The sequence below is a fragment of the Mobula hypostoma genome, chromosome 17 (genome assembly GCF_963921235.1).
Source record: "Mobula hypostoma chromosome 17, sMobHyp1.1, whole genome shotgun sequence".
NCBI classification, from domain to species: domain Eukaryota; kingdom Metazoa; phylum Chordata; class Chondrichthyes; order Myliobatiformes; family Myliobatidae; genus Mobula; species Mobula hypostoma.
Genome location: NC_086113.1, coordinates 2,037,889 through 2,063,268, shown reverse-complemented (window position 1 = coordinate 2,063,268; position 25,380 = coordinate 2,037,889). Strand labels below are relative to the sequence as shown.

At 43.2% G+C, this 25,380-nt stretch overlaps 2 protein-coding genes across 2 annotated transcripts in view; both read left to right on the top strand.

The window, feature by feature from the left end:
• Nucleotides 1-14,359, top strand: part of grna.1 (granulin a, tandem duplicate 1) — a 43,265-nt gene extending 28,906 nt beyond the window's left edge. Inside the window, exons 13-18 of the mRNA XM_063069433.1 lie at nucleotides 1,769-1,945; nucleotides 2,211-2,369; nucleotides 4,737-4,913; nucleotides 5,179-5,337; nucleotides 10,035-10,292; nucleotides 13,165-14,359. Coding sequence (XP_062925503.1) covers nucleotides 1,769-1,945; nucleotides 2,211-2,369; nucleotides 4,737-4,913; nucleotides 5,179-5,337; nucleotides 10,035-10,292; nucleotides 13,165-13,311 — 1,077 coding nt within the window. The 3' untranslated portion in view covers nucleotides 13,312-14,359. The remainder of the gene's footprint in view (nucleotides 1-1,768; nucleotides 1,946-2,210; nucleotides 2,370-4,736; nucleotides 4,914-5,178; nucleotides 5,338-10,034; nucleotides 10,293-13,164) is intronic.
• A 5,447-nt stretch (nucleotides 14,360-19,806) lies between these two features.
• Nucleotides 19,807-25,380, top strand: part of clxn (calaxin) — a 54,591-nt gene continuing 49,017 nt past the window's right edge. The window contains exon 1 of the mRNA XM_063069432.1: nucleotides 19,807-20,055. Within this exon, the coding sequence (XP_062925502.1) occupies nucleotides 19,974-20,055 (82 nt within the window). The 5' untranslated portion in view covers nucleotides 19,807-19,973. The remainder of the gene's footprint in view (nucleotides 20,056-25,380) is intronic.

Here is a 25,380-nt window from a genome sequence, read left to right as displayed (position 1 = left end):
TCATCACAGCGATATTTGATTTTGCGCTTCGCAGAACCTAACAATTTCAGAACAGACGGCAACGAGACTGAAGTCAGAAGAGTTAGAAATGTACTCACCAAATACTTTGACCCATAGCTTACTGAATCAATAAATATACTCACTTTGCCCTGTTTTCTGACCTTGCTTATATGAAGGTGGTTTACCTATTAATGCAAGTACTTCTCTGACAATAGATGTGTAACAGCCTAATGTAACTTTGTATGGAAATACAAGATAACACTGATGCAGACATGTTTTATACATTTAACAAGGTGCTTTATTAATGCAACAGGTTTAGTCAGCTTTTCAATGTTCGTCGTCAGCCAGGTCATACTGCCCGTGAACTCCATACGCTCCAGTATTTGTTTTTTTTAGTTTTAAGTCCTCCTGCGTGAGAACCAAGAGCAATTCCTTTTAAGTTTTTCAACTCTGTAACTGGACAAACGCGCACGAAGTATATCGTTTCCTCCTCGCTTGTTTTCTGTGTGTCCTGCGCATGCTTAGTAGGAGGAGATTCTCCCAAATATCCGTCTATTGTGGACAGAGATATTTTGAAAAACACTTAGTGTGGATGCCTATCGTTTTTACTCGAAACCAGCGTTTTCAAAATTTTCTGGCGTAGTGTAGACGTAGCCTAAAATGTAATTAATGCTTCTCTTAATTACCTTTGTTATGTGTATGTATTCAACCTGATGGTTGAAAGGAAATAACTGTTCCTGAAACAGACCACCAGGTTCAGCAACAGTATGTACCAGTGTGGATAACTTCACTCACTTCAACTCTGAACTAATTCTACAACTTGTTGTTGCGCCTGTCTCAATGTCTTGTAAACATTACCATTTTATCTGTTTCCATCAACTTCCCTGGCGATGTGTCTTTGGCACCGTCTGCTCCCTGTATAAAAGAACTTGTCTCTCAAATCTCCTTTCCATTCCCCACCCCATCTTAAATCTATACCCTGGGGTATCTGACAAGTCTATTCTGAGAATTAGTCTCTAACTACACTCTCTATGTCTTTGAGAATTATATATACATCTAATAGAGTCACATTTCAACCTTCAATAATTAACATAAGTTTGTCCCAACTTTCCTATAACTGATAGTCTACAATCTGGGCAACATCCTGGTGAACGTCTTCTGCAGCGTCTGCAAACCCTTTATCTCGTTCCTGTAATTCGGCGGTCAGAACTGCACACGGTACTCCATATGTTCAACTCTGCAGCGTCTGCAAACCCTTTATCTCGTTCCTGTAATTGGGTGGTCAGAACTGCACACAGTGCTTTTAAAAGCCTTGATGTTTTGTCTCTACCACCACCATAAGCAGCACTGTCCAGGCATAACATTCTCTGGTAAAAAACTTGTCCCACACGTCTCCTTTGAAATAACCCCCTCTCACCTTAAATGCACGCACTCTGGTATTAGACATTTTAAATGTGGTCTAATCAATATTCTCTACAACTGTACCATGACTTGCCAAATTTCAATTCACTAGTCTCATTGACACATGTGAGGATATCACGTCGCCGATACCAATTCCTCAACTGGTGTTGGTGTTTACTGATAGTTACTGTCCTACGCATCCAGATCCCTCTGTACACATCAGCTTAACAACGTACTGCAAATCAGAATAAAAATCTTCTAACACCAACATCGTGAGCTATTTTGACCTGTTTTCACTTTGTTCTGCAGTGCTGTCTCCCATACTCCCTTTGAATGGCCTCACCTTTGTACTTTCTCCTGCACACAGGATGGTTTCAGCCGCCTATCCGAAGTCCAGGTTCCTGAAATGAAGTCAGGAGCTGAGAGCAGTCGTGTCGGCAGTAACAGTTCAATAGTTAGGTGTGATCACCTGTATCACTGTCCAGATTACTATCTGTGCTGTAAGACAGACAGCGGACATTGGACTTGCTGCCCACATCCTTCGGTAAGTCAAAGTCAGAATCACTGATACAAACGGTGCATTCTGAAAATTCCTGATTTTTAATATGTTGTATATCAGCAACACCAGATACAGTGACTATCTTGACTTATATTTGCAACGTTAAAAGTCATAATTATGTGGGGATCTCACATTGGACAGATGTTAGGCTTAGTCTGCCTCAGTTGTACTTGCTGGTCCTGAAGCAAAGCAGTAGGCTTAACCCATCTTACCATGTCGTCCTAATGGCCCTCTCTGCATTGATATTCAGACAGTCTGTTGCTATCGTGGTACCAAGTGCTGCCCTGCAGACAACACTCCTTCTTCTGCGGCACTGGAAGATCGCACTGATCCAGTGGAAGGTGAATCACTGCCAGAGATGGCAATCCAGAGCAATGACATCAGCACTGGCCCAGCAATCAGTGATCAGGTGTGATTATCACTCTCTGAAATGGCTTGTAATGTCTCACTTTGTAACATTGGTAGATTGTAACACATAAAACTTGCTATAAATTACAAAATTAAAATATACTGCACTAAATTGATTAACGCTCCGGTGATAGTGATGGAGGATTGAGAAATCTGAAGGGTCTGTGAAGTCGTCAGTAACTTCCGGTGATAATGTAGTTGTTGTGTCAGCTGGGATCTGTACTGTTGATTACAGGGTGGAACCTGGGCATGTGTCCACAGGCTGAGTTTCATTACAACTAAGGCTACGTCCACACTACGCCGGACAATTTTGAAAGCGAAGCTTTTTCTCTTCGTTTTGACATTCCGTCCACACTGAAATGGCGTTTTCAGCCCCTGAAAACGGAGATTTTCAGAAACGGTCTCCGGAGTGAATAAATCTGAAAACGCCGAATATCTGTTGCAGTGTGTACGGGGTAACCGGAGCTTTTTAAAACCGCTGTCATGACGTGCCGGAACAGATGGCAACAGCGTGGCAATTCATTGTTTTCTTCTTCTTATTTTTATTATTATTATTATTATTACTTATTGTCGCCAAAGAATTGATGCTAGAGCGTACAATCATCACAGCGATATTTGATTTTGCGCTTCGCAGAACCTAACAATTTCAGAACAGACGGCAACGAGACTGAAGTCAGAAGAGTTAGAAATGTACTCACCAAATACTTTGACCCATAGCTTACTGAATCAATAAATATACTCACTTTGCCCTGTTTTCTGACCTTGCTTATATGAAGGTGGTTTACCTATTAATGCAAGTACTTCTCTGACAATAGATGTGTAACAGCCTAATGTAACTTTGTATGGAAATACAAGATAACACTGATGCAGACATGTTTTATACATTTAACAAGGTGCTTTATTAATGCAACAGGTTTAGTCAGCTTTTCAATGTTCGTCGTCAGCCAGGTCATACTGCCCGTGAACTCCATACGCTCCAGTATTTGTTTATTTTAGTTTTAAGTCCTCCTGCGTGAGAACCAAGAGCAATTCCTTTTAAGTTTTTCAACTCTGTAACTGGACAAACGCGCACGAAGTATATCGTTTCCTCCTCGCTTGTTTTCTGTGTGTCCTGCGCATGCTTAGTAGGAGGAGATTCTCCCAAATATCCGTCTATTGTGGACAGAGATATTTTGAAAAACACTTAGTGTGGATGCCTATCGTTTTTACTCGAAACCAGCGTTTTCAAAATTTTCTGGCGTAGTGTAGACGTAGCCTAAAATGTAATTAATGCTTCTCTTAATTACCTTTGTTATGTGTATGTATTCAACCTGATGGTTGAAAGGAAATAACTGTTCCTGAAACAGACCACCAGGTTCAGCAACAGTATGTACCAGTGTGGATAACTTCACTCACTTCAACTCTGAACTAATTCTACAACTTGTTGTTGCGCCTGTCTCAATGTCTTGTAAACATTACCATTTTATCTGTTTCCATCAACTTCCCTGGCGATGTGTCTTTGGCACCGTCTGCTCCCTGTATAAAAGAACTTGTCTCTCAAATCTCCTTTCCATTCCCCACCCCATCTTAAATCTATACCCTGGGGTATCTGACAAGTCTATTCTGAGAATTAGTCTCTAACTACACTCTCTATGTCTTTGAGAATTATATATACATCTAATAGAGTCACATTTCAACCTTCAATAATTAACATAAGTTTGTCCCAACTTTCCTATAACTGATAGTCTACAATCTGGGCAACATCCTGGTGAACGTCTTCTGCAGCGTCTGCAAACCCTTTATCTCGTTCCTGTAATTCGGCGGTCAGAACTGCACACGGTACTCCATATGTTCAACTCTGCAGCGTCTGCAAACCCTTTATCTCGTTCCTGTAATTGGGTGGTCAGAACTGCACACAGTGCTTTTAAAAGCCTTGATGTTTTGTCTCTACCACCACCATAAGCAGCACTGTCCAGGCATAACATTCTCTGGTAAAAAACTTGTCCCACACGTCTCCTTTGAAATAACCCCCTCTCACCTTAAATGCACGCACTCTGGTATTAGACATTTTAAATGTGGTCTAATCAATATTCTCTACAACTGTACCATGACTTGCCAAATTTCAATTCACTAGTCTCATTGACACATGTGAGGATATCACGTCGCCGATACCAATCCCTCAACTGGTGTTGGTGTTTACTGATAGTTACTGTCCTACGCATCCAGATCCCTCTGTACACATCAGCTTAACAACGTACTGCAAATCAGAATAAAAATCTTCTAACACCAACATCGTGAGCTATTTTGACCTGTTTTCACTTTGTTCTGCAGTGCTGTCTCCCATACTCCCTTTGAATGGCCTCACCTTTGTACTTTCTCCTGCACACAGGATGGTTTCAGCCGCCTATCCGAAGCCCAGGTTCCTGAAATGAAGTCAGGAGCTGAGAGCAGTCGTGTCGGCAGTAACAGTTCAATAGTTAGGTGTGATCACCTGTATCACTGTCCAGATTACTATCTGTGCTGTAAGACAGACAGCGGACATTGGACTTGCTGCCCACATCCTTCGGTAAGTCAAAGTCAGAATCACTGATACAAACGGTGCATTCTGAAAATTCCTGATTTTTAATATGTTGTATATCAGCAACACCAGATACAGTGACTATCTTGACTTATATTTGCAACGTTAAAAGTCATAATTATGTGGGGATCTCACATTGGACAGATGTTAGGCTTAGTCTGCCTCAGTTGTACTTGCTGGTCCTGAAGCAAAGCAGTAGGCTTAACCCATCTTACCATGTCGTCCTAATGGCCCTCTCTGCATTGATATTCAGACAGTCTGTTGCTATCGTGGTACCAAGTGCTGCCCTGCAGACAACACTCCTTCTTCTGCGGCACTGGAAGATCGCACTGATCCAGTGGAAGGTGAATCACTGCCAGAGATGGCAATCCAGAGCAATGACATCAGCACTGGCCCAGCAATCAGTGATCAGGTGTGATTATCACTCTCTGAAATGGCTTGTAATGTCTCACTTTGTAACATTGGTAGATTGTAACACATAAAACTTGCTATAAATTACAAAATTAAAATATACTGCACTAAATTGATTAATGCTACGGTAATAGTGATGGAGGATTGAGAAATCTGAAGGGTCTGTGAAGTCGTCAGTAATTTCCAGTGATAATGTAGTTGTCGTGTCAGCTGGGATCTGTACTGTTGATTATAGGGTGGAACCTGGGCATGTGTCCACAGGCTGACGGTCGTTAGAAATAAAATGTAATTAATGCTTCTCTTAATTACCTTTGTTCTGCATATATATTCAACCTGATATTTGAAAGCTAATAACACTCCTGAAACACACCATTATCGCTCTCTGAAATTGCATGGAACTGTTAGTTTGGCTGATTGGTAGTGGAATTGGCCTCTGATTGTTCCATGAAGTCAGACATAGTGCAAAGATTGTCTTTTTTCGGAGATTTAGAGATACAGCCATACTGTCCCAATGAGCCCACTTTGCCCAATCACACCATGTAACTACTGCATGTACACATTTGTAATGTGGGAGCAAACTGTAGCAACCCAGAGGGCATCCATGCAGTCATGGGGAGATTGTACAAACTCCTGACAGTCTGTGGTGCGAATTGAGTTAGACTGGGGGCACTGTAAAGTGACGTGCTAACTCCTGAGCTGCCGTGCGTCTCCTAACAATCTTGCATACTGTTTTACATGGATCAAGTCATTAAGGCAGAACAACGGAAAGTCATAACAGAATGGAGAATAACGTATCAAGCTACTGAGAGTTCTGTGCAGGTAAACTATTAAGTGCACAATCATAATGAGGTAGATTGTGAGGACAACAGCCCATCCTGTCGTACAACAGGTCCATTCAAGACTCTGAAAGCAGTGGGGTAGAAGATGTCCTTGAGCCTGACGGTACGTTCTTTCAGGCTTTTGTATCTTCTGCTCGATGGAATTGTGGAGAAAAGAAAATGTGCGAGGTTGTGGGTGGGACCTTTGATTATGCTGGCTGCTTTACTGAGGGAGGAAAAGTCATAGACAGGGTCCATGGAGGGGAGTGGGGTTTCTGCAATGTGATGAGCTGTGTCCACATCTCTCTGCAGTTTCTTGTGCTTATGAGCTGAGGAGTTGCATGCAAGCTGTTATGCATCCAGAGAGAATGCTTTCTATGATGCATTGATGAAAATTGTAAGGGTTGATGGGGACATGCCTCCTGCAAGAGTAGAGGTGTTGGTGAGCACACTTGGCCATGGTTGGGCCAGGACAGGTCATTGGTAATGCTTACTCCTAGGAATTTGAAGCTCTCAGTTCTCTCTATGTCAGCATTTTTCGAGTAATCAGGACCATGTGTAACTCCTCGCTTTCTGAAGTCAATGTCCTGCTCTTTTGTTTTGTTGACATGGAGTGAAAGGTTGTTGTCATGACACCATGTCAGTAAACTATCTATCTCCTTCCTGTACTTCAATTCACTGTTATTTATGATACGGTCCACTATGGTGTAACATCTACAATGGAGTTAGAGCAGAATTTGGCCTCGCAGTCATGAGCGTGCAGGGAGTAGAGTAGGGGGCTGAGGACACAGCCTGGAGGAGCACCACTGTTTGGAATAATCATGGTGGAGGTGTTACTGTCTATCCTTACTGATGGTGGTCTATTGGTCAGGAAAGCAAGGATCCATTTGCAGAGGGTGGTATTGACTCCCAGGGTCTGGAGTTTGGTGATGAGTTTGCTTGAAATGATAGTATTGAAGGCAGAACTGTTGTCAATAAATGATAAGCTAACGTACATGTCTTTACTGTTCAGATGCTCCAGAGATGAGTGTAGAGCAAGGAAGATGGTGTTCACCATAGACCTGCTTTGGTGGTAGACCATTGGGTTGAAGTTGTCTCGAAGGCTGAGTCGATATGTGCCATGACCAGTCTCTTGAAGCACTTCACAAAGGTAAATGACAGAGCCACAGGGCTTTAGGTCATGAAGGCAAGTTATCGTGTTCTTCTTGGGTACCAGGATGAGAGTGGCCTTCTTAAAGCAGGAGGGAATCACTGCCAGAGTCAGGGAGAGGTTAAAAATATATGGAAATACCCTAGCCAGCTCATCTGAACAGTACCTAAGGACATGGCCAGGGACACCATCCAGGCCCAATGTTTTTATTGGAGGCCTTCAATTACTGCCTGAGAAGTTGGTAATGGTGAATCTCTTCATTAAAAGGTATTTCCGGAAATGTTTTTAGAGCTCTTCTCTCTTTACCTTAGAAGCAAGAAACATCTCAGAAGCAAGATTGACTCAAGATTTAACATAGAAACATAGAAAATAGATGCTGGAGTAGGCCATTCGGCCCTTCAAGCCTGCACCGCCATTCAGTATGATCATGGCTGATCATCCAACTCAGAACCCTGTACCAGCCTTCCCTCCATACCCCCTGATCCCTTTAGCCACAAGGGCCATATCTAACTCCCTCTTAAATATAGCCAATGAACTGGCCTCAACTGTTTCCTGTGGCAGAGAATTCCACAGATTCACCCACTCTCTGTGTGAAGAAGTTTTTCCTCATCTCGGTCCTAAAAGGCTTCCCCTTTCTCCTTATTTGTGAGATCAGTTATTGTTGAGACCAATGTGGAATCCCAGTTCCCAATATGGAACAATATTGACTTAGGCTGAGTTTCCTTGACATTGTTCAGCCATAACTCCACCTTTAATCCAAACCAAGTTGACACATCAATCATCATACACCACACTTCTGATGCATTCCAGCTAAGTCCAGCCTATTTTCCCCCAAATACTCTCCAAAAATTCTTCCTCATTTCCTAGCTTAGCTTGGTTGCAGAGTCATACACCTTCTCCCTGCCATTATCGTCCAAGGTAATCAGTTGCTCCGTTTGTTGGAATTGCGCATTGCCTTGGCACAATGGTACACTGCAAGTCCAGGAGACATGACAATGACGGTTCGCAATAAGTCCATCTCCATCACTATTGAGCAACTCACTGATGGGATAGTCCTGCACTACTTGAGCTCTTAGCATCCAGCAGTGACTTTCAATCGTAAAAGAGACTTACAAGGTGAACAAATGCACCTTTGATTGAACCTGGAGTGGCTGCACACACTGCCATCTTACCAGAAGTTGATTGAAATTTGAAAGTGAGTCCATAGTTCAGGGAAACAGTTCAATGTTGTGGTGAGTGAAGTTATCCACATTGGTTCAGGAGTCTGAAGGCTGTAGGGAAATAACTTCCTGAACCTGGTCCTGTACCTCCTTCCTGATGGTGACAGCATGGCCTGGGTGGTGGGGTCCTTGATCATTTTACCGGAATAGAATAGAACTTTATTGATATCGCTCAGAACAACAAGATTGCAGTGCTACACCAGTCTGAGCAAAAACCGATATTTACAATCCATGCTGTATGGTGTAATTTTAAAAAAAGTAAATTCCCGTATTTACATTCAACAAGTGACCTTGATAGTCCATAACACTCAGAGGCCATTGGCAAGCCAGGGTGTAGAATTATTCATCTGCACAACAGCCCTTGGGAAGAAGCTGTTTTTCAGCCTTACTGTCTTGACTAAGATGTTTCTGTATCTGCTACCAGATGGCAGGAGATTGAACAGACAGTGTATGGGATGGGATGGATCTTTAATGACGTTACAAGCACACCATTGATGTGGAGAGTTACAGAATTATATACATTCAAAAACTTCTATAGTTGTACAGTGGAGAGCATTTTCTGACAGGCTGCATCACTGTCTGGTATGGGGAAGCTACTGCACAGGGCAGAAAGAAGTTGTAGAAGGTTGTAAATCTAGTCAGCTCCATCTTGGGTACTAGCCTACAAAGTACCCAGGACGTCTTCAGGGAGCCGTGTCTCAGAAAGGCAGCATCCATTATTAAGGACCTCCAGCACCCAGGACATGCCCTTTTCTCACTGTTACCATCAGGTAGGAGGTTCAGAAGCCTGAAGGCACACACTCAGTGATTCAGGAACAGCTTCTTCCTCTCTGCCATCTGATTCCTAAATGGACATTGAATCCTTGGACACTACCTCACTTTTTTTTAATATACAGTATTTCTGTTTTTTTTGCAGATTTTTAAAATCTATACAATATACATATACTGTAATTGAATTATTTATTAGTATTACTTTTAAATTTCATGTATCATTTTTTCCCCTATATAATGTATTGCATTGAACTGCGGGTGCTACGTTAACAAATTTCACGTCACATGCCGGTGATAATAAACCTGATTCTGAAGATTGTTTCCAGGTCTGGTAGTTGTGTCCCAGTGATAAGCTGAGCTATCCTAATCTCCCATTAGAGTGTGTTGTGATCTGTCTTGCTGCAGCTAGAGACTGTCATTCCATATGTCAGTATGTTCTCTGTTGCACATCAAAACCTGACCAGGGGCAGACTGGCTCTCCTTAAGCACCTCAGGTGGTTTAGTTTCTGTCGTGCCTTCCCTACTATCAAGGTTGAGCTGATGGACTAAGAGAGCTTGTCGGTGATGTTCATCCCTGAAATCTTGAAACCAGAGTCCCTTTTCCATTACCTTATCATTTCTGATGGGCTTGTTTGGGACCTCCTTTCTTCCTGAAGTCAATTATCTTCTCTGTGGTAAATGTGGGTGAGTGTGAGGATTACCTGCCTTATTAATTACATTGTTATTTGTTCAACATTAGGCTAAGTGTTGTAAGGATGGTGGAAACTGCTGCCCCCCTGGCACCGAATGTGACCCCCAAAGTTCTAAGTGTCGCAAGGATGATGTCAGCTTCCCCTGGGGCATCAAGAAGCCTGCACTGAGAATATCCGAGGCTCAGCAAAACTGTGAAGGCAGTGACTGCTCAGTCACTCGATGTGATGATACCCACGTCTGCAAAGCTGGAACTTCCTGTTGTAAAATGTCAAACCATCAATGGGGGTGCTGCCCATACCCTGATGTAAGTCTAACTATCAATGGAATGTTTCCTGTCCCCTGATGGAAGTCAAACTTTCAACAGGGTTGTTTCCCGTCCACTGATGTAAATCAAACTATCAGTGGAGTGTTGCCCGTCCCCTGATGTAAGTCAAACTATCAATGGGGTGTTGCCGGTATCCAGATGTAAGTTAAACTATCAATGGGGTGTTTCCCGTATCCTAGTGTAAGTCAAACTATCAATGGGGCGTTGCTCTTATCCTGATGTATCAAACTATCAATGGGGTGTTGCTCTTATCCTGATGTATCAAACTATTAATGGTGATGTTTCCTGTATCCTGATGTAAGTCAAACTATTAATGGGAGGGTTGCCCATCCCCTGATGTAAGTTAAACCATCAGCGGGGTGTTACCCATATCCTGATGTAAGTCAAACTATCAATGGGGTGTTGCCTGTATCCTGAGGTAAGTCAAACTATCAATGGAGTGTTTCCCCTCCCCTGATGTAAATCAAACTATTAATGGGGTGTTTCCCATCCACTGATTAAGTCAAACTATCAATGGGAGTGTTGCCCATCCCCTGATGTAAGTCAAACCATCAATGGGGGTGTTGCCCATATCCTGATGTAAAGTCAAACCATCAATAGCGCATTGCCCATATCCTGATGTAAGTCAAACCATCAAGGGGTGTGTCTGTATCCTGATGTAAGTCAAACGATCAGTGAGGTGTTTCCCATCCACTGATGTAAGTCAAACTATCAATGGAGTGTTTCCCCTCCCCAATGTAAGTCAAACCATCAATGGGGTGTTGCCTGTATCCTGATGTAAGTCAAACTATCAATGAGGTGTTTCCCATCCACTGATTAAGTCAACCTATCAATGAGATGTTTCCCCTCCCCTGATGTAAACCAACCTGTACTGTAAATAGGTTGTTTCTGATTCTGCAGTATGCATTTGTTAAGAAAGGCTGTATGTGGACCTTGGCTATTTCAGTCTGAAGATCCACTTGGTATATTTTTTAAAATCTTTATTGGAAAAATATTGCAATGAAATAAAATTCTCAATATTTCTGTCTTACTTCAACTCAATACACACAAAATGCTGGAGGAAATCAGCAGGTCAGACAGCATCTATGGAAATGAAGAAATAGTCGACATTTTGGGCCAAGACCCTTCATCAGGACGTGAAATGTCAACTGCTTATTAATTTCTCCAGATGCTGTCTGACCTGCTGAGTTCCTCCAGCATTTTGTGTGTGTTGCTTTGTATTGCCAGCATCTACAGAGTCTCTTGTGTTTATCATGAATCAATTATCTTTTACATTAAATATTTAAAGCTATGAGTCTACAATGAATTCTGATGTGTTCTTAGGATTTGACAATTCTGCTGACTGACCATCAAAATTGTACAGTTTTTATAAAATAAAAATCACTGTCCTTTTAATTGGAATCTATTGATTTATAAAACATATCTGACTGGAGTAGCCATCTATTATTATTTATTTTGAGACTGACAGGCTCTTCAGGCCCGGTGAGTCTATACCACCCAGTTACACCCATGTGATCAAATAACCTTAAGGCCATAAGACCATAAGATATAGGAGCAGAATTAGGCTATTTGGCCCATCGAGTCTGCTCCACCATTTTGTCATGGCTGATCCAATTTTCCTCTCAGCCCCAATCTCCTGTCTTCCCCGCATATCCCTTCATGCCCTGAACAATCAAGAATCTGTCAACCTCTGCCTTAAACGTACATACAAACTTGGCCTCCACTGCTGCCTCTGGAAACAAATTCTACTAATTCACTATTCTCTGGCTAACCTACCAACCCATGAGACATAGGAGCAGAATTAAGCCATTTGGCTCATCGAGTCTGCTCCACTGTTCCTTTATAGCTGATTTATTATCCCTTTCAACCCATTCTCCTGCCTTCTCCCCATAACTTTTGATGCCCTGACTAATCAAGAACCTTATAGCCTCCACTTTAAATTGACCCAATGATTTGGCCTCCACAGATCCACAGATTCACCGTCTGGCTAAAGAAATTCCTCCTCATCTCTGTTCGAAATGGACATCCCTCTATTCTGAGGCTGTGCCCTCATGTCCTAGACTTCCTATTGTAGGAAACATCCTCTCCACATCCACTTAATCTAGGCCTTTCTATAATTGATAGGTTTCAATGAGATTCCCCCCCCTCATTCTTCTAAACTACAATGAACACAGGCCCCGAGTGATCAAATGCTCCTCATACATTAACCTTTTCATTTTTTGGGAACCTCATCTGGACCCTCTCCAATGCCAGAACATTTTTTCATAAATAAGCGGCCCAACCTGCTCACAATATGCTAAGTGCATCTTTGTGGTATGAGGGTGGCAGACACCAATAGAATCGACAAGCTCATTCGTAAGGCCAGTGATGTTGTGGGGATGGAACTGGACTCTCTCACGGTGGTATCTGAAAAGAGGATGCTGTCCAAGTTGCATGCCATCTTGGACAATGTCTCCCATTCACTACATAATGTACTGGTTGGGCACAGGAGTACATTCAGCCAGAGACTCATTCCACCGAGATGCAACACAGAGCGTCATAGGAAGTCATTCCTGCCTGTGGCCATCAAACTTTACAACTCCTCCCTTGGAGGGTCAGACACCCTGAGCCAATAGGCTGGTCCTGGACTTATTTCCTGGCATAATTTACATATTACTATTTAACTATTTATGGTTCTATTACTATTTATTATTTATGGTGCAACTGTAACGAAAACCAATTTCCTTCGGGATCAATAAAGTATGACTATGACTATGAGAGTAAGCTGGAGAATTAGAAGGAAAAAAATTGCTTCATTTTAATCAATTGGCCATTATTTTCCTCATTGCTGTTCCCTGCACTTTCATTTCAGGCTCACTGCTGTTGGGACGGAAAACACTGTTGTCCTCATTATCACTGGTGTGATACTAAAACCAATCGCTGCAGGAGGTGGTGGCCTCCTAACGAATGGAAACAGATTTCATCAACCAAATACGACAAAGGATCTGAAAACCTTTAAGGCCATTGTGACCATTTGCTGCTTTGCATTTAAGTTCATAGATGCAAGCATGCTTTTCTGCCCTGCAGCTATTAAAACTGTTGGAACCCACATTTAGTTATCATGGTTATTGTTGCTTTTTGCCATACATTTCTAGCAATCAAGTTTAAAACTATCCAGTTTATTCAATTTGCTGGTGATGTTTCTTGAGAGCAGGGGTTCCCATCATTTTTTAAGCCATGGGCCCCTACCATTAACCAAAGGGCCCCATGTTGGAAATCCCTGCTCTAGAAGATGTTTTTTTGAGGAATTAATCAGATTATCAAATTTCTGGCAATTGTTGTATGATAATTATTTACAGTTTTTATCTGTGAACACCTGTTTTGTATGCTGATCTTGGCGATTTCCTTGCAAATGCTTCATCACTATATGAAGATACATCATCAGTATGCTGTTAATTGTGGTGTATCCTTCAAATTCTTAGCCTTTGGCTGATTGGTCATCATTACAGAAACTTAATTGTGATGTAGGGGGGAAATCTCTTTGCTGATTGGTTGTGTGATGAACTTGGTATGTTGTGATCTGGAGTATTGAGTCATAAATGGGATCAATGTCTACATGTCTGTTTACAGAATTGTTTGTGGAAAACCATGCAATTCTGTAACAGACATGCAGACATCGATCCTATTTATGAGCCAATGCGGGCAAAATTCCCGACCACAATGCTCGAAGTTCACCACACAGCCAATCCATGACAAGACTTCCTCACTACTTCACAATTGAGTTTCTGTAATGAGTTTCAGCAGATTGATAAATATATAAAGGCCAAGTATTCGGAAGGCTTGTCACAATTAACAGCACCCTGATGATGTCTCCTCGCAAGGTGATGAAATGTTTGCAAGTAAATTGCCAAGATCGGAGAACAATCCAACCCAAGCATCAGCCACCTGAGCGACAGATTTTCTTAATTATTTTCAACCTTTATTGTACTATTTGTAATCAAACAAGCACCAAAATATGACTCCAGTTCAATTATTAAGTTGATTAAAAGCTTTTATATGCAATTGAAGACAAAAAACTGTATTCTCTCTTGCTGCTTACTTTATCCATGTTTTTATTTGTATAAAAAGTGGTATACTTATTATTCTACGTCTTCATCTTAAAGAATATCTTAAGATGAAGAAAGGAAAGGCAGCAGATCCTGATGAACTAGTAATAGAACAAATTATCGCCCTCGAAGATTATGGAATTGAAAAACTTACTGATTTAATCAATGACATTTATGAGACTGGAATAATACCAGAAGAGATGAAAAAAATTAGTATTTATCACTCTTCCTAAGAAACCTGGGGCAATAGAATGTGAATTAAGTTTAATGAGTCATATCACCAAGATACTTCTAAGAATTTTGATGACAAGAGCTAAAAGTAAGATACAAGCTGAAATAGGTAAAGAACAATGTGGTTTTGTAAAAGACAAAGGTACAAGAAACGCGATATTGATGTTAAGGATACTATCCGAACGGGCTATTCAAGAGCAAATAGATGTGTTTATTTGTTTTATCGACTACACAAAAGCATTTGATAAAGTGAAGCACAATAAGTTATTTGAAATATTACAGGAAACTCTAGATCTAGATTCGAAAGACCTCCACCTAATCAGAAATCTGTGCTGGGAACAAACTGCCGCTGTAAGAATAGATGGAGAAGTGAGTCAGTTTACGAAAATCAAGAGGGGCTTTAGACAAGGGTGTGTTTTCTCCTCTGATTTATTTAATGTGTACAGTGAAACAATATTACAAAAAAATAAGAGACATCGTGGGAATCAAAGTTGGTGGTGAAAACATCAATCATTTTAGATATGCAGATGACACTGTGTTAATTGCAAGTACGGAGGAAGAACTACAAAACTTAATTGATATAGTTGTTGAAGAAAGTGCAAAAATGGGTCTATCTATCAATCGCAAAAAGACAGAATGTATGGTGATATCCAAAAAGAAGGAGAATCCTATCTGCAGGCTGAGAATAAATGGGGAAGACATAAAACAAGTACAGAACTTTTGCTACTTAGGAAGCTGGGTGACATCAGATAGCAGGTGCAACATGGACATTAAAAGAAGAATAGGGATGGCAAAAGACACCTTTACGAGAATGAAGAGTATACTGACCAATACTAAACTAGGCATGACAACCCGCCTCAGAGTACTGAAATGTTACATTTATCCAGTTATGTTATATGGCTCAGAATGTTGGACAATATCTAGTAACATGAGGAAATGAATTGAAGCAGCAGAGATGTGGTTTTTGAGGAGGATGCAAAGAATATCATGGACGAAACAAATATCTAACGAGAATGTCATGAACAAAGCAAGCACAAAAAGAGAAATAATGTATGAGATCATGAAAAGGCAATGTAACTTCATTGGACATGTGATTAGGAAAGAGGAGTTAGAATGCATGGTAATTATGGGAACGATTGAAGGGAAGAAAGCGAGAGGAAGACAAAGACAAATGATGATGGAGACAGCAGCCAGAGAACTGGAAATGAATACCAATGATTTGATCCACTTGACCCGAAACAGGAGTGTGTGGGCCACGGCAGTCAAAGCTCAAACTGGGCAAGGCACCTGATGATGGTGATGATGATGATACTTATTATTGAGGGGGAACAGCCACATGGGTACTCTGCATTGTCTTCTTATTCCCTTGCCCCACGTGTTGGGCACATGGCCAAGTGGTTAAGGCGTTCGTCTAGTTACCTCAAGGTCGCTAGTTCGAGCTTCAGCTGTGGCAGCGTGTTTGTGCCCTTGAGCAAGGCGCTTAATCACACATTGCTGTAGTCTGTGTGAGGAGTGGCGCCCCACACAGACTTCCAATCCCGATGCAGGCCTCTCATGGTCTGAGTCAATGTTCCGTCCCTCCCCTCCCTTTCTTACTCATGATGGTCACCCAGCTACCTGCCTCCTGCAACCTACAGGTGACCATTGCCTTGAAGCTCCTGTCTATCACCTCGTCATTGTCCTGCATGAGCCAAAGGTCATCCAGCTGCAGTTCCAGTTCCCTAACATGGTCTGTAAGGAACTTCAGTTGGATGCGTTTCACACAGATGTAGCTATCAAGGAGAATGGAGAATGTTCTCCAGATCTCTCACATCTTGCATGATGAGCATACCACTGCCCTGGGATCCATGATCTGGGGATGATGGTCAGGTGAGGGATTGAAAGGCAGGTAAGGGGATGATGGACAGGTTTGTCAAATGTATTCAGGAAAGTTTTCCTAATCAAGAAAGTGTGTGATACTTGATCTGCTCTTAGGGAATGACATAGGGCAGGTGACAGAAACTTGTGTAGGGGAACGCTCTGCATCCAGTGATCACAATGCCATTAGTGTCAAAGTAAATCTGGAAAAAAAAGATGGTCTGGTCTGTGGCATGAGATTCTAAGTTGGAGAAAAGCCAATTTTGACGGTATCAGAAATTATCTGGAAAGTGTGAATTGGGACAAGTTGTTTTCTGTCAGAAGTGTACTTGGCAAGTGGGAGGTCTTGAAAAGTGAAATTTTGAGAGTACGAAGCTTATAAGTGTTTGTTAGAATAAAAGGTAAAGATAACAAGTGTAGAGAAATTTGGTATTCAAGAAATATTGAGGACCTGGTTAAGAAAGTAAAGGAGGTACATTGCTTGTACAGTATAGGCAGGTAGGAACAAATAAGGTGTTTATGGAGAATAAGAAATGCAAAAGAACACTTCAGAAAGAAATCAGGAGGACTAAAAGAAGGCTTGAGGTTGCCTTAGCATACAAGGTGATGGAGAATTCTAAGGGATTCTACAGATATGTTAAGAGCAAAAGGATTGCAAGGTAAAAAACTGGTCCTCCGGAAGATTGAAATGGTAATCCATGAATGGAGACAGAAGAGATGGGGAGATCTTAAGTGCATTTTTTGCATCTGCATTTACTCAGGAAATGGACACAGAGCCTATAGAAGTGAGGCAAAGTAGCATCAACTTCATGGACTCTGTACAGATTACAGAGGAGGAGGTGTTTCCAGTCATGAGGCAAATTAGAATGCACAAATCCCCAGGGCCTGATAAAGTGTTCCCTCAGACCCTGTGGGAGACAAATATAGAATTTGTCGAGGCCCTAGCAGAGTTACTCAAATCACACTTAGCAACAGGTATGGTGCTGGAGGACTGGAGGATAGCCAATATTGTTCCGCTGTTTAAGAGAGAAAAAACAGGAAATTTTAGGCCAGTGAGCCTGACATCAGTAGTGAGAAAGTTATTGGGAAGTATTCTTAGGAACCGGATATATGACTAGTTAGACAGACGTGGACTGATTAAGAATAGTCAGCATGGTAGGTTGTGTCTAACCAATCTTATAGAGTTTTTCGGGGAAGTTACCAGGAATGTTGATGAAGGCAAGGCAGTGGATGTTGTCGACATGGACTTTGACTTCTACCACAAAGCCAAGGTCTAACCCAATTTACTACCTCATCCTGAATGCCAAGTGCCTGAACCTTCTTGACTAATCTCCCATGTGGGACCTTGTCAAGTGCCTTGCCAAAGAGTGGTGGTAGATTGTTGCCTCTCTGACTGGAGGCCTGTGACTAGTGGAGTGCTACATGGATCAGTACTGGGCCCATTGTTGTTTGTCATCTATATCAACAATCTGGATGATAATGTGGTTGACTGGATCAGCAAGTTTGTGGATGACACCAAGATTGGGGGTGGAGTTGTTAGCAAGAAAGACTATCAAGGCTTGCAATGGGATCTACACCAGCTGGAAAAAAATAGGCTGAAAAATGGCAGATGTAATTTAATGCTGACAAGTAAGATTTTGCAATTTGTTAAGACCAACCTGGGTAGGTCTTACACAATGAACGATAGGGCACTGAAGTGTGTGGTAGAACAAAGGGATCTCGGAATACAAGTCAACAATTCACTCAAAGTGGCGTCACAGTCAGATAGGGTCGTAAACAAAGCTCTTGGCACATTGGCCTTTATAAATCAACGTATTGAGTACAGAAGATGGGATTTTAAACGCAAACAACAGGAATTCTGCAGCTGCTGGAAATTCAAGCAACACACATAAAAGTTGCTGGTGAACATCCTCCCCATCCCTTCCCACTGATCTCCCTCCTGGCACTTATCCGTGTAAGCGGAACAAGTGCTACACATGCCCTTACACTTCCTCCCTTACCACCATTCAGGGCCCCAAACAGTCCTTCCAGGTGAGGCAACACTTCACCTGTGAGTCGGCTGGGGTGATATACTGCGTCCGGTGCTCCCGATGTGGCCTTTTATATATTGGCGAGACCCGACACAGACTGGGAGACCGCTTTGCTGAACATCTACGCTCTGTCCGCCAGAGAAAGCAGGATCTCCCAGTGGCCACACATTTTAATTCCACATCCCATTCCCATTCTGACATGTCTATCCACAGCCTCCTCTACTGTAAAGATGAAGCCACACTCAGGTTGGAGGAACAACACCTTATATTCCGTCTGGGTAGCCTCCAACTTGATGGCATGAACATCGACTTCTCTAACTTCCGCTAATGCCCCACCTCCCCCTCGTACCCCATCTGTTACTTATTTTTATACACACATTCTTTCTCTTACTCTCCTTTTTCTCCCTCTGTCCCTCTGAATATACCTCTTGCCCATCCTCTGGGTCCCCCCCGCCCTCCTTGTCTTTCTTGCCGGACCTCCTGTCCCATGATCCTCTCGTATCCCCTTTTGCCAATCACCTGTCCAGCTCTTGGCTCCATCCCTCCCCCTCCTGTCTTCTCCTATCATTTTGGATCTCCCCCTCCCCCTCCAACTTTCAAATCCCTTACTCACTCTTCCTTCAGTTAGTCCTGACGAAGGGTCTCGGCCTGAAACGTTGACTGTACCTCTTCCTATAGATGCTGCCTGGCCTGCTGCGTTCACCAGCAACTTTTATGTGTGTTGCCAGAAGATGGGATGTTATGCTGAAGTTGTGTTAAGACATTGGTGAGACCTAATTTGGAGTATGGTGTGCAGTTTTGGTCACCTCCCTATAGGAAAGAAAGAAATAAAATTGGAAGAGTACAAAGAATATTTACAAGTTTGTTGCCAGGTCTGGAGGATCTGGGTTTTATCTAAAGATTGAATGGGTTCGGAATTTTATCCTTAGAACTTATAAGATTGAAGAGAGGTTTGATAGAGGTATAGAAAATTATGAAGGGTATAGATAGGGTAAACGCAAGCAGGCTTTTCCCATTGAGATCAGGTGAGACTACAACTAGAGGTCAGGGGCTAAGGATGAAAGGTGAAAAGTTTACGGGAAACATGAGGGGAAACTTCTTCACTCAGAGAGTCGTGAGAGGTGGAACGAGCTGCCAGCACAAGTGGTGCATGCGAACTCGATTTCAACGTTTAAGAGAAGCTTGGACAGCTACATGGATGGGAGGGCTATGGTCCCGTGCAGGTCGATGGGAGTAGACAGTTTAAATGGCTCGGGATGGACTGGACGGGCCGAAGGGCTGTACTTTTCCTTGACTGTGCGACAGGTGAGGGGAGAAAGGCGGCCGGGTCCGCCCCGCCTCTTCCGTGACGTCAGTTTGCGACGCCGGCGGCTTGGCGTTGCCACGGTTACCGCTGGCCTTGGTCACAGCCGGTGTCGGCCGACGGCGAACTCCCAGTCAGGATCCGGGCCGGAGGGATGTCGCGGATTCGGCCGGTGGAAATGAGCCGGAAGCAGCAAGAGCTGCTGGCGGACGCTCTGTGCAGAGTCACCAAGCGATGTAAGGGAATGGCGTCCTCCCGGGGTGGGGACGGCGTTGGCAGGAAGGAATCTGGAGCCCGAGGTGTGGGTGGAGGGGCTCGGAGCCTAGGGTAGGGGTGGGGAGGGAGGCCCGGGTGTAGAGTAGGGGAGGGAACCCTTGAGCTCAGGGTGGGGAGGGGGTCTGGAGCCTGGGGAGGGGGTCTGGAGCCTGGGGTGGGGATGGGGGGGGAAGAACCAGGTTGTGGGGAGGGGATTGGGGAAAGCCCAGAGCTGGGGGAAGCCTGGTTCCCGGGCAGAGGGGAGAACCAACCCTGTTGGGTCATGGGGAGGTGTTGGGGTCAGCCCAACCAGGACCCCGTGAATGGATTAGGGGGAAATCAGTATGCAGTTTCCAAATGTAGCAGACAAAAGCTCTCTTGTCCTCCCACATCTTGTGAAAATGGTACTCCTGGCACTGAGTCTGGTGCTGTGGCTCAGAGAAGCAGAGTGGTGAAGGGGGTTGTCAGATATGGTCGTTTCGGGAGACTGCCAGCCTCCCCGATGGTCACATCTGCGCCAGCTGGATCAATGTGCAGCTCTTAGAGACTGTGTTAAGGAACTGGAGCTGCAGTTCGATGATCTTTGGCATGTTGGGGAAAGTGAAGAGGTGGTATACAGGAGCTACAGGGAGGTAGTCACCCCAAGACTACAGTTGACAGATAAATGAATGACAGTCAGGAGAGGGAAGGCAGAACATCAGATAGTGGAGAGCTCCCCTGTAGCCAACCCCCTCAACAATAAGTGCTCCATTTTGAGCACTGTTGTGGGGGGGGGACCTACTGGGGGAAGCAACAGTGACCTGTCTCTGGCACCAAGTCTGGCCTTGTGGCTCAGAAGTGTAGGGAATAGAAGAGGATGGCAGCAGTAAAACGGGACTCTATATTTAGGGGGACAGATCGGCGATTCTGTGGACGTGAAGAAGAAACCTGGATGGTAGTTTGCCTCCCAGGTGCCTGGGTCCGTGATGTTTCTGAATGTATCCATAATATTTTGAAAAGGGAAGGTGAGCAGCTAGAAGTCGTGGTACATAATGGTACCAATGACATAGGAAGAAAAAGGGAGGAGGTCCTGAAATAAGAATACAGAGAGTTAGGAAGGAAGCTGAGAAGCAGGACCTCAAAGATAGTAACCTCAGGATTGCTACCTGTGCCATGTGACAGTGAAGATAGGAATAGAATGAGGTGGCAGATAAATACGTGGCTGAAGAATTGGAGCAGGGGGCAGGGATTCCGATTTCTGGACATTGGGACCTCTCCTGGGACAGGTGTGACCTGTACAAAAGGGGATGAATGACACTTGAATCCGAGTGGGATCAATATTCTTATGGGGCAGATTTACTAGAGCTGTTGGGAGCGGTTTCAACTAGTATGGTAGAGGGATGATAGAGCTGGGGATGAACCAGTAGGTTTATAAGTAGATGATGGGTGTAACATGAATGTAAGGATGGACAAGCCAAAGGCTGGATGCAAATGCAGACTGAACAAAGAGTTAAATTATACCACATAGGCAAAATTCAAAAGCGCGAAGAATGCAGGACTGAAGCTGTTGCATTTAACTGCGCATAGTATTCGGAATAAGGTGGACAAACTTGTGGTGCAATTCGCGTGGACATCACTGAGTTGTGGCTGAAAGACGCCATAGTTGGGAGCTTAACATTAAAGAATATACTTTCTATTGAAAGGACAGGCAGGAAGGCATAGGCGATGTTGTGGCTCTATTGGTAAGAGATGGAATTACATCTTTAGAAAGAAGTGACATAGGGTCAGAGAATGTCAAATCTTTGTGGGTTGAGTTAAGAAACTGCAAGGGTAAAAATACGATTATGGGAATCATACATAGGCTTCCAAATAGAAGGCATGATGTGCGGCTGAGATTGCAAAGGGAGCCGGAAAAGGCATGTAATAAGGGTAATGTCATAGTTGTAATGGGAGACCTTAATATGCAAGGGGATTGGGAAAATCAGGTTGGTGTCGGATTGCAAGAAAAGCAAATTTATTGTATGCCTAAGAGATGGCTTTTTAGAGCAGCTTGTGCTTGAACCTACTAGGGGAAAGGGGGAAAGGCTATCTTAGATTGGGTGTTGTGTAATAACACAAATCTTATTAGGGAGATTCATGTAGAAGAACCTTAGGAGACGATGATCATAATATGTTTGAGTTCATACTTCAATTAGAAAGGGAGAAGCATAACTCACATGTATCAGTATCACAATGGAATAAAGGGAATTACAGAGGCATGAGAAAGGAGCTTGCCCAGGTGGATTGGAGGAAGATACTGGTAGAGAAAGCAGCAGAGCAGATTTCTGGGAATAGTTCCCAAGGCGCAGAGTAGATCTGTTCCACTGAAGAATTTGTTCTCAAATGGCAGTTGTAGTCAACTGTGGTTGACGAAGGAAGTTAAAGACTGCATAATAGCTAAGGAAAGGACATATAAGGATTTGCAATGTTGGCATTTATAAGACACTTGTCAGGCTGCCCTTGGAGTATTGTCAACAGTTTTGGGCCCCATGTCTCAGAAAGGATGTGTTATCATTGGGGAGAGTCCAGAGGATATTTATGATGATGATTGCAGGAATGAAGGGGTTAACATATGAGGAGCGCTTGGCAGCTTTGGGCCTGTACTCACTAGAATTTAGTAAATACAGGGTGATCTCATTGAAACCTATTGAATGTTAAAAGGACTAGATAAGGTAGATGTTGAGAGGATGTTTCCCATGGTGGGGGTATCCAGAACTAGAGGGCACAGCCACAGAACTAAGGGGCAACCTTTTAGAACAGATTTTTTTTTAGCCAGAGAGTAGTGAATCTGTGGAAGGCTCTGCCACAGATGGCGGTGGAGCCCAAGTTTGTGGGTATTTTTGAAGCGGAAATTGATAGTTTCCCAATTGTTCAGGGTGTCAAAGGATATGGCAAGGAGGCAGGTGTATGGGGTTGAGTGGGATCTGGAATGAGCCATGATGGAATGGTGGAGTGGACTCAGTGGGCTAAATGACCTGATTCTGCTCCTATGTCTTATGGTGTTGATAGGAGATTCCTCACTCAGAGGAATAGAGATGAGGTTTTGTGCGTGTGATAGGGATATCTGGATGGTATGTTGCCTCCCTGGTGGCAGGATCAGGGATGTCCCAGATCATGTCCATGGCATTCTCAAGGGCAAAGGTGAGCAGCAAGAGATCTTGGTGCATATTCGCACCAATAACACAGGTAGACAAAGTAGGGAGGTCCTGAAGAGAGATTTTAGGGAGCTACGTAGAAAGCTGAGAAACAGGACCTCCAAGGTAGTAAGGGTAAGTGTGGGTAATAATAGAATGATTTGGCAGGTGAATGCATCACTGAGGCACTGGTGCAGGTGGCAGGGGTTGAGATTTATGGAGCATTAGGATCTCTTCTGGGGAAGGTATGACCTATACAAAAGGGACAGGTTATACCTAAGCCCAAGGGGGTCCAATATAACCATAGAACAATTACAACACGGAAACAGGCCATCTCGGCCTTTCTAGTCCATGCCGAAATATCCTTGTGGGGAGGTTGGCTAGAGTTGTTTGGGTGGGTTTAAACTAATTTGGCAGGGGAATTGGAATCAGAGTGATAGTGCTGAAGGTGGGGTAGTTGGTTTACAAACAGAGGCAGTGCGTAGTGAGAGTCCTAGCAAGAAGAGACTGATGATAGGGCAAAATTGCAGTCAACAGGATTACTTGCAACGTTCAAGGTGGACAAAATCAATAAAGATGAATACAGGACTTAAGGTGTTATATTTGAATGCGCGCAGTCAGGGTTGATGAACTTTTAGCACTGTTGCAGATTGGCAAGTATGATGTTATGGGCACGAGGGGATCAGCTATTCTGGATTGGGTGTTACGCAATGAACCAGAATTGATTAGAGAGTTTAAGGTAAAAGAACCCTTTGGGGAAAGTGGTCATAACATGATTGAATTCGCCCTGAAATTTGAAAAAGAGAAACTAAAGTCAGACTTATCAGAATTACAGTGGAATAAAGGGGATTAGAGAGGCGTGAATACTGACAGGGATGACAGCAGAGCAGCAATGGCTGGAATTTCTGGAAGCTAATTGGAAGGCACAGGATATATACGTCCCAAAGAGGAAGAACTATTCTAAAGGAAAAATGACATAACTGTTGCTAACGAGAAGTCAAAGCCAACATCAAACCCAAAGAGAGGGCATATAATGGAGTAAAAATTAGTGGTATGTTAGAAGATTGGGAAGATTTTACAAACCATCAGAAGGCAACTAAAAAATCATTAAGAAGGCAAAGGTGGAATATGAAAATAAGGTAGCCAATAATATTAAAGAGGATACCAAAAGTTTCTTCAGATACATTATGTGTATAAGAGAGGTAAGAGTGGATATCGGACTATTGGAAAACAATGCTAGAGTGGTGGTAATGGGGCACAATGAAATGGCAGATGAACTGAATCAGTATTTTGCATCATTCTTCACTGTGGAAGACTCTAGCAGTATGGTGGAAATTCCAGGTGTCAGGGGCCATGAAGTGTGTGAAATAACCGTAACTAGAGAGAAGTTTCTTGGGAAAGTGAAAGATCTGAAGGTAGATAAGTCACCTGGACCAAATGGTGTCCACCCCAGAGTTCTGAAAGAGGTGGCTGAAGGATTGTGGAGGCATTTAGTAATGATGTTTCAAAAACCTCCAGATTCTGGAATGATTCCGGAAGACTGGAAAATTGAAAATGTCACTCCACCCTTCAAGAAGGAAGAGAGGCAGAAGAAAGGAAACTGTAGGCTAGTTAGTCTGACCTTAGTGGTTGAGAAGATATTGGAGTCAATTATTAAAGATGAGATTTCAGAGTACTTGGAAGCACATGATAAAATAGGCCATAGTCAGCATGGTTTCCTCAAGTGAAAATCTTGCCTGACAAATCTGTTGGAATTCTTTGAAGAAACAACAAGCAGGATAGACATAGAAGTATCGGTTGGTATTGTGAACTTGGATTTTCAGAAGACCTTTGACAAGGTGCCACACAGGAGGCTGCTTAACAAGCTATGAGCCCATGATATTACAGGAAAGCATCTCGCATGGATAAACCGTGACTGATTGGCAGAAGGCAAAGGTTGCAAATAAAGGGAGCCTTTTCTGGTTGGCTGCTGGTGACTAGTGGTGTTCCACAGGGGTTTGTGTTGGCGTGTGGCCAAGTGGTTAAGGCATCAGTCTAGTGATGTGAAGGTTGCTAGTTCGAGCCTCAGCTGAGGCAGCGTGTTGTGTTCTTGAGCAATGCACTTAATCACACATTGCTCTGTGACGACACCGGTGCCAAACTGTATCGGCCCTA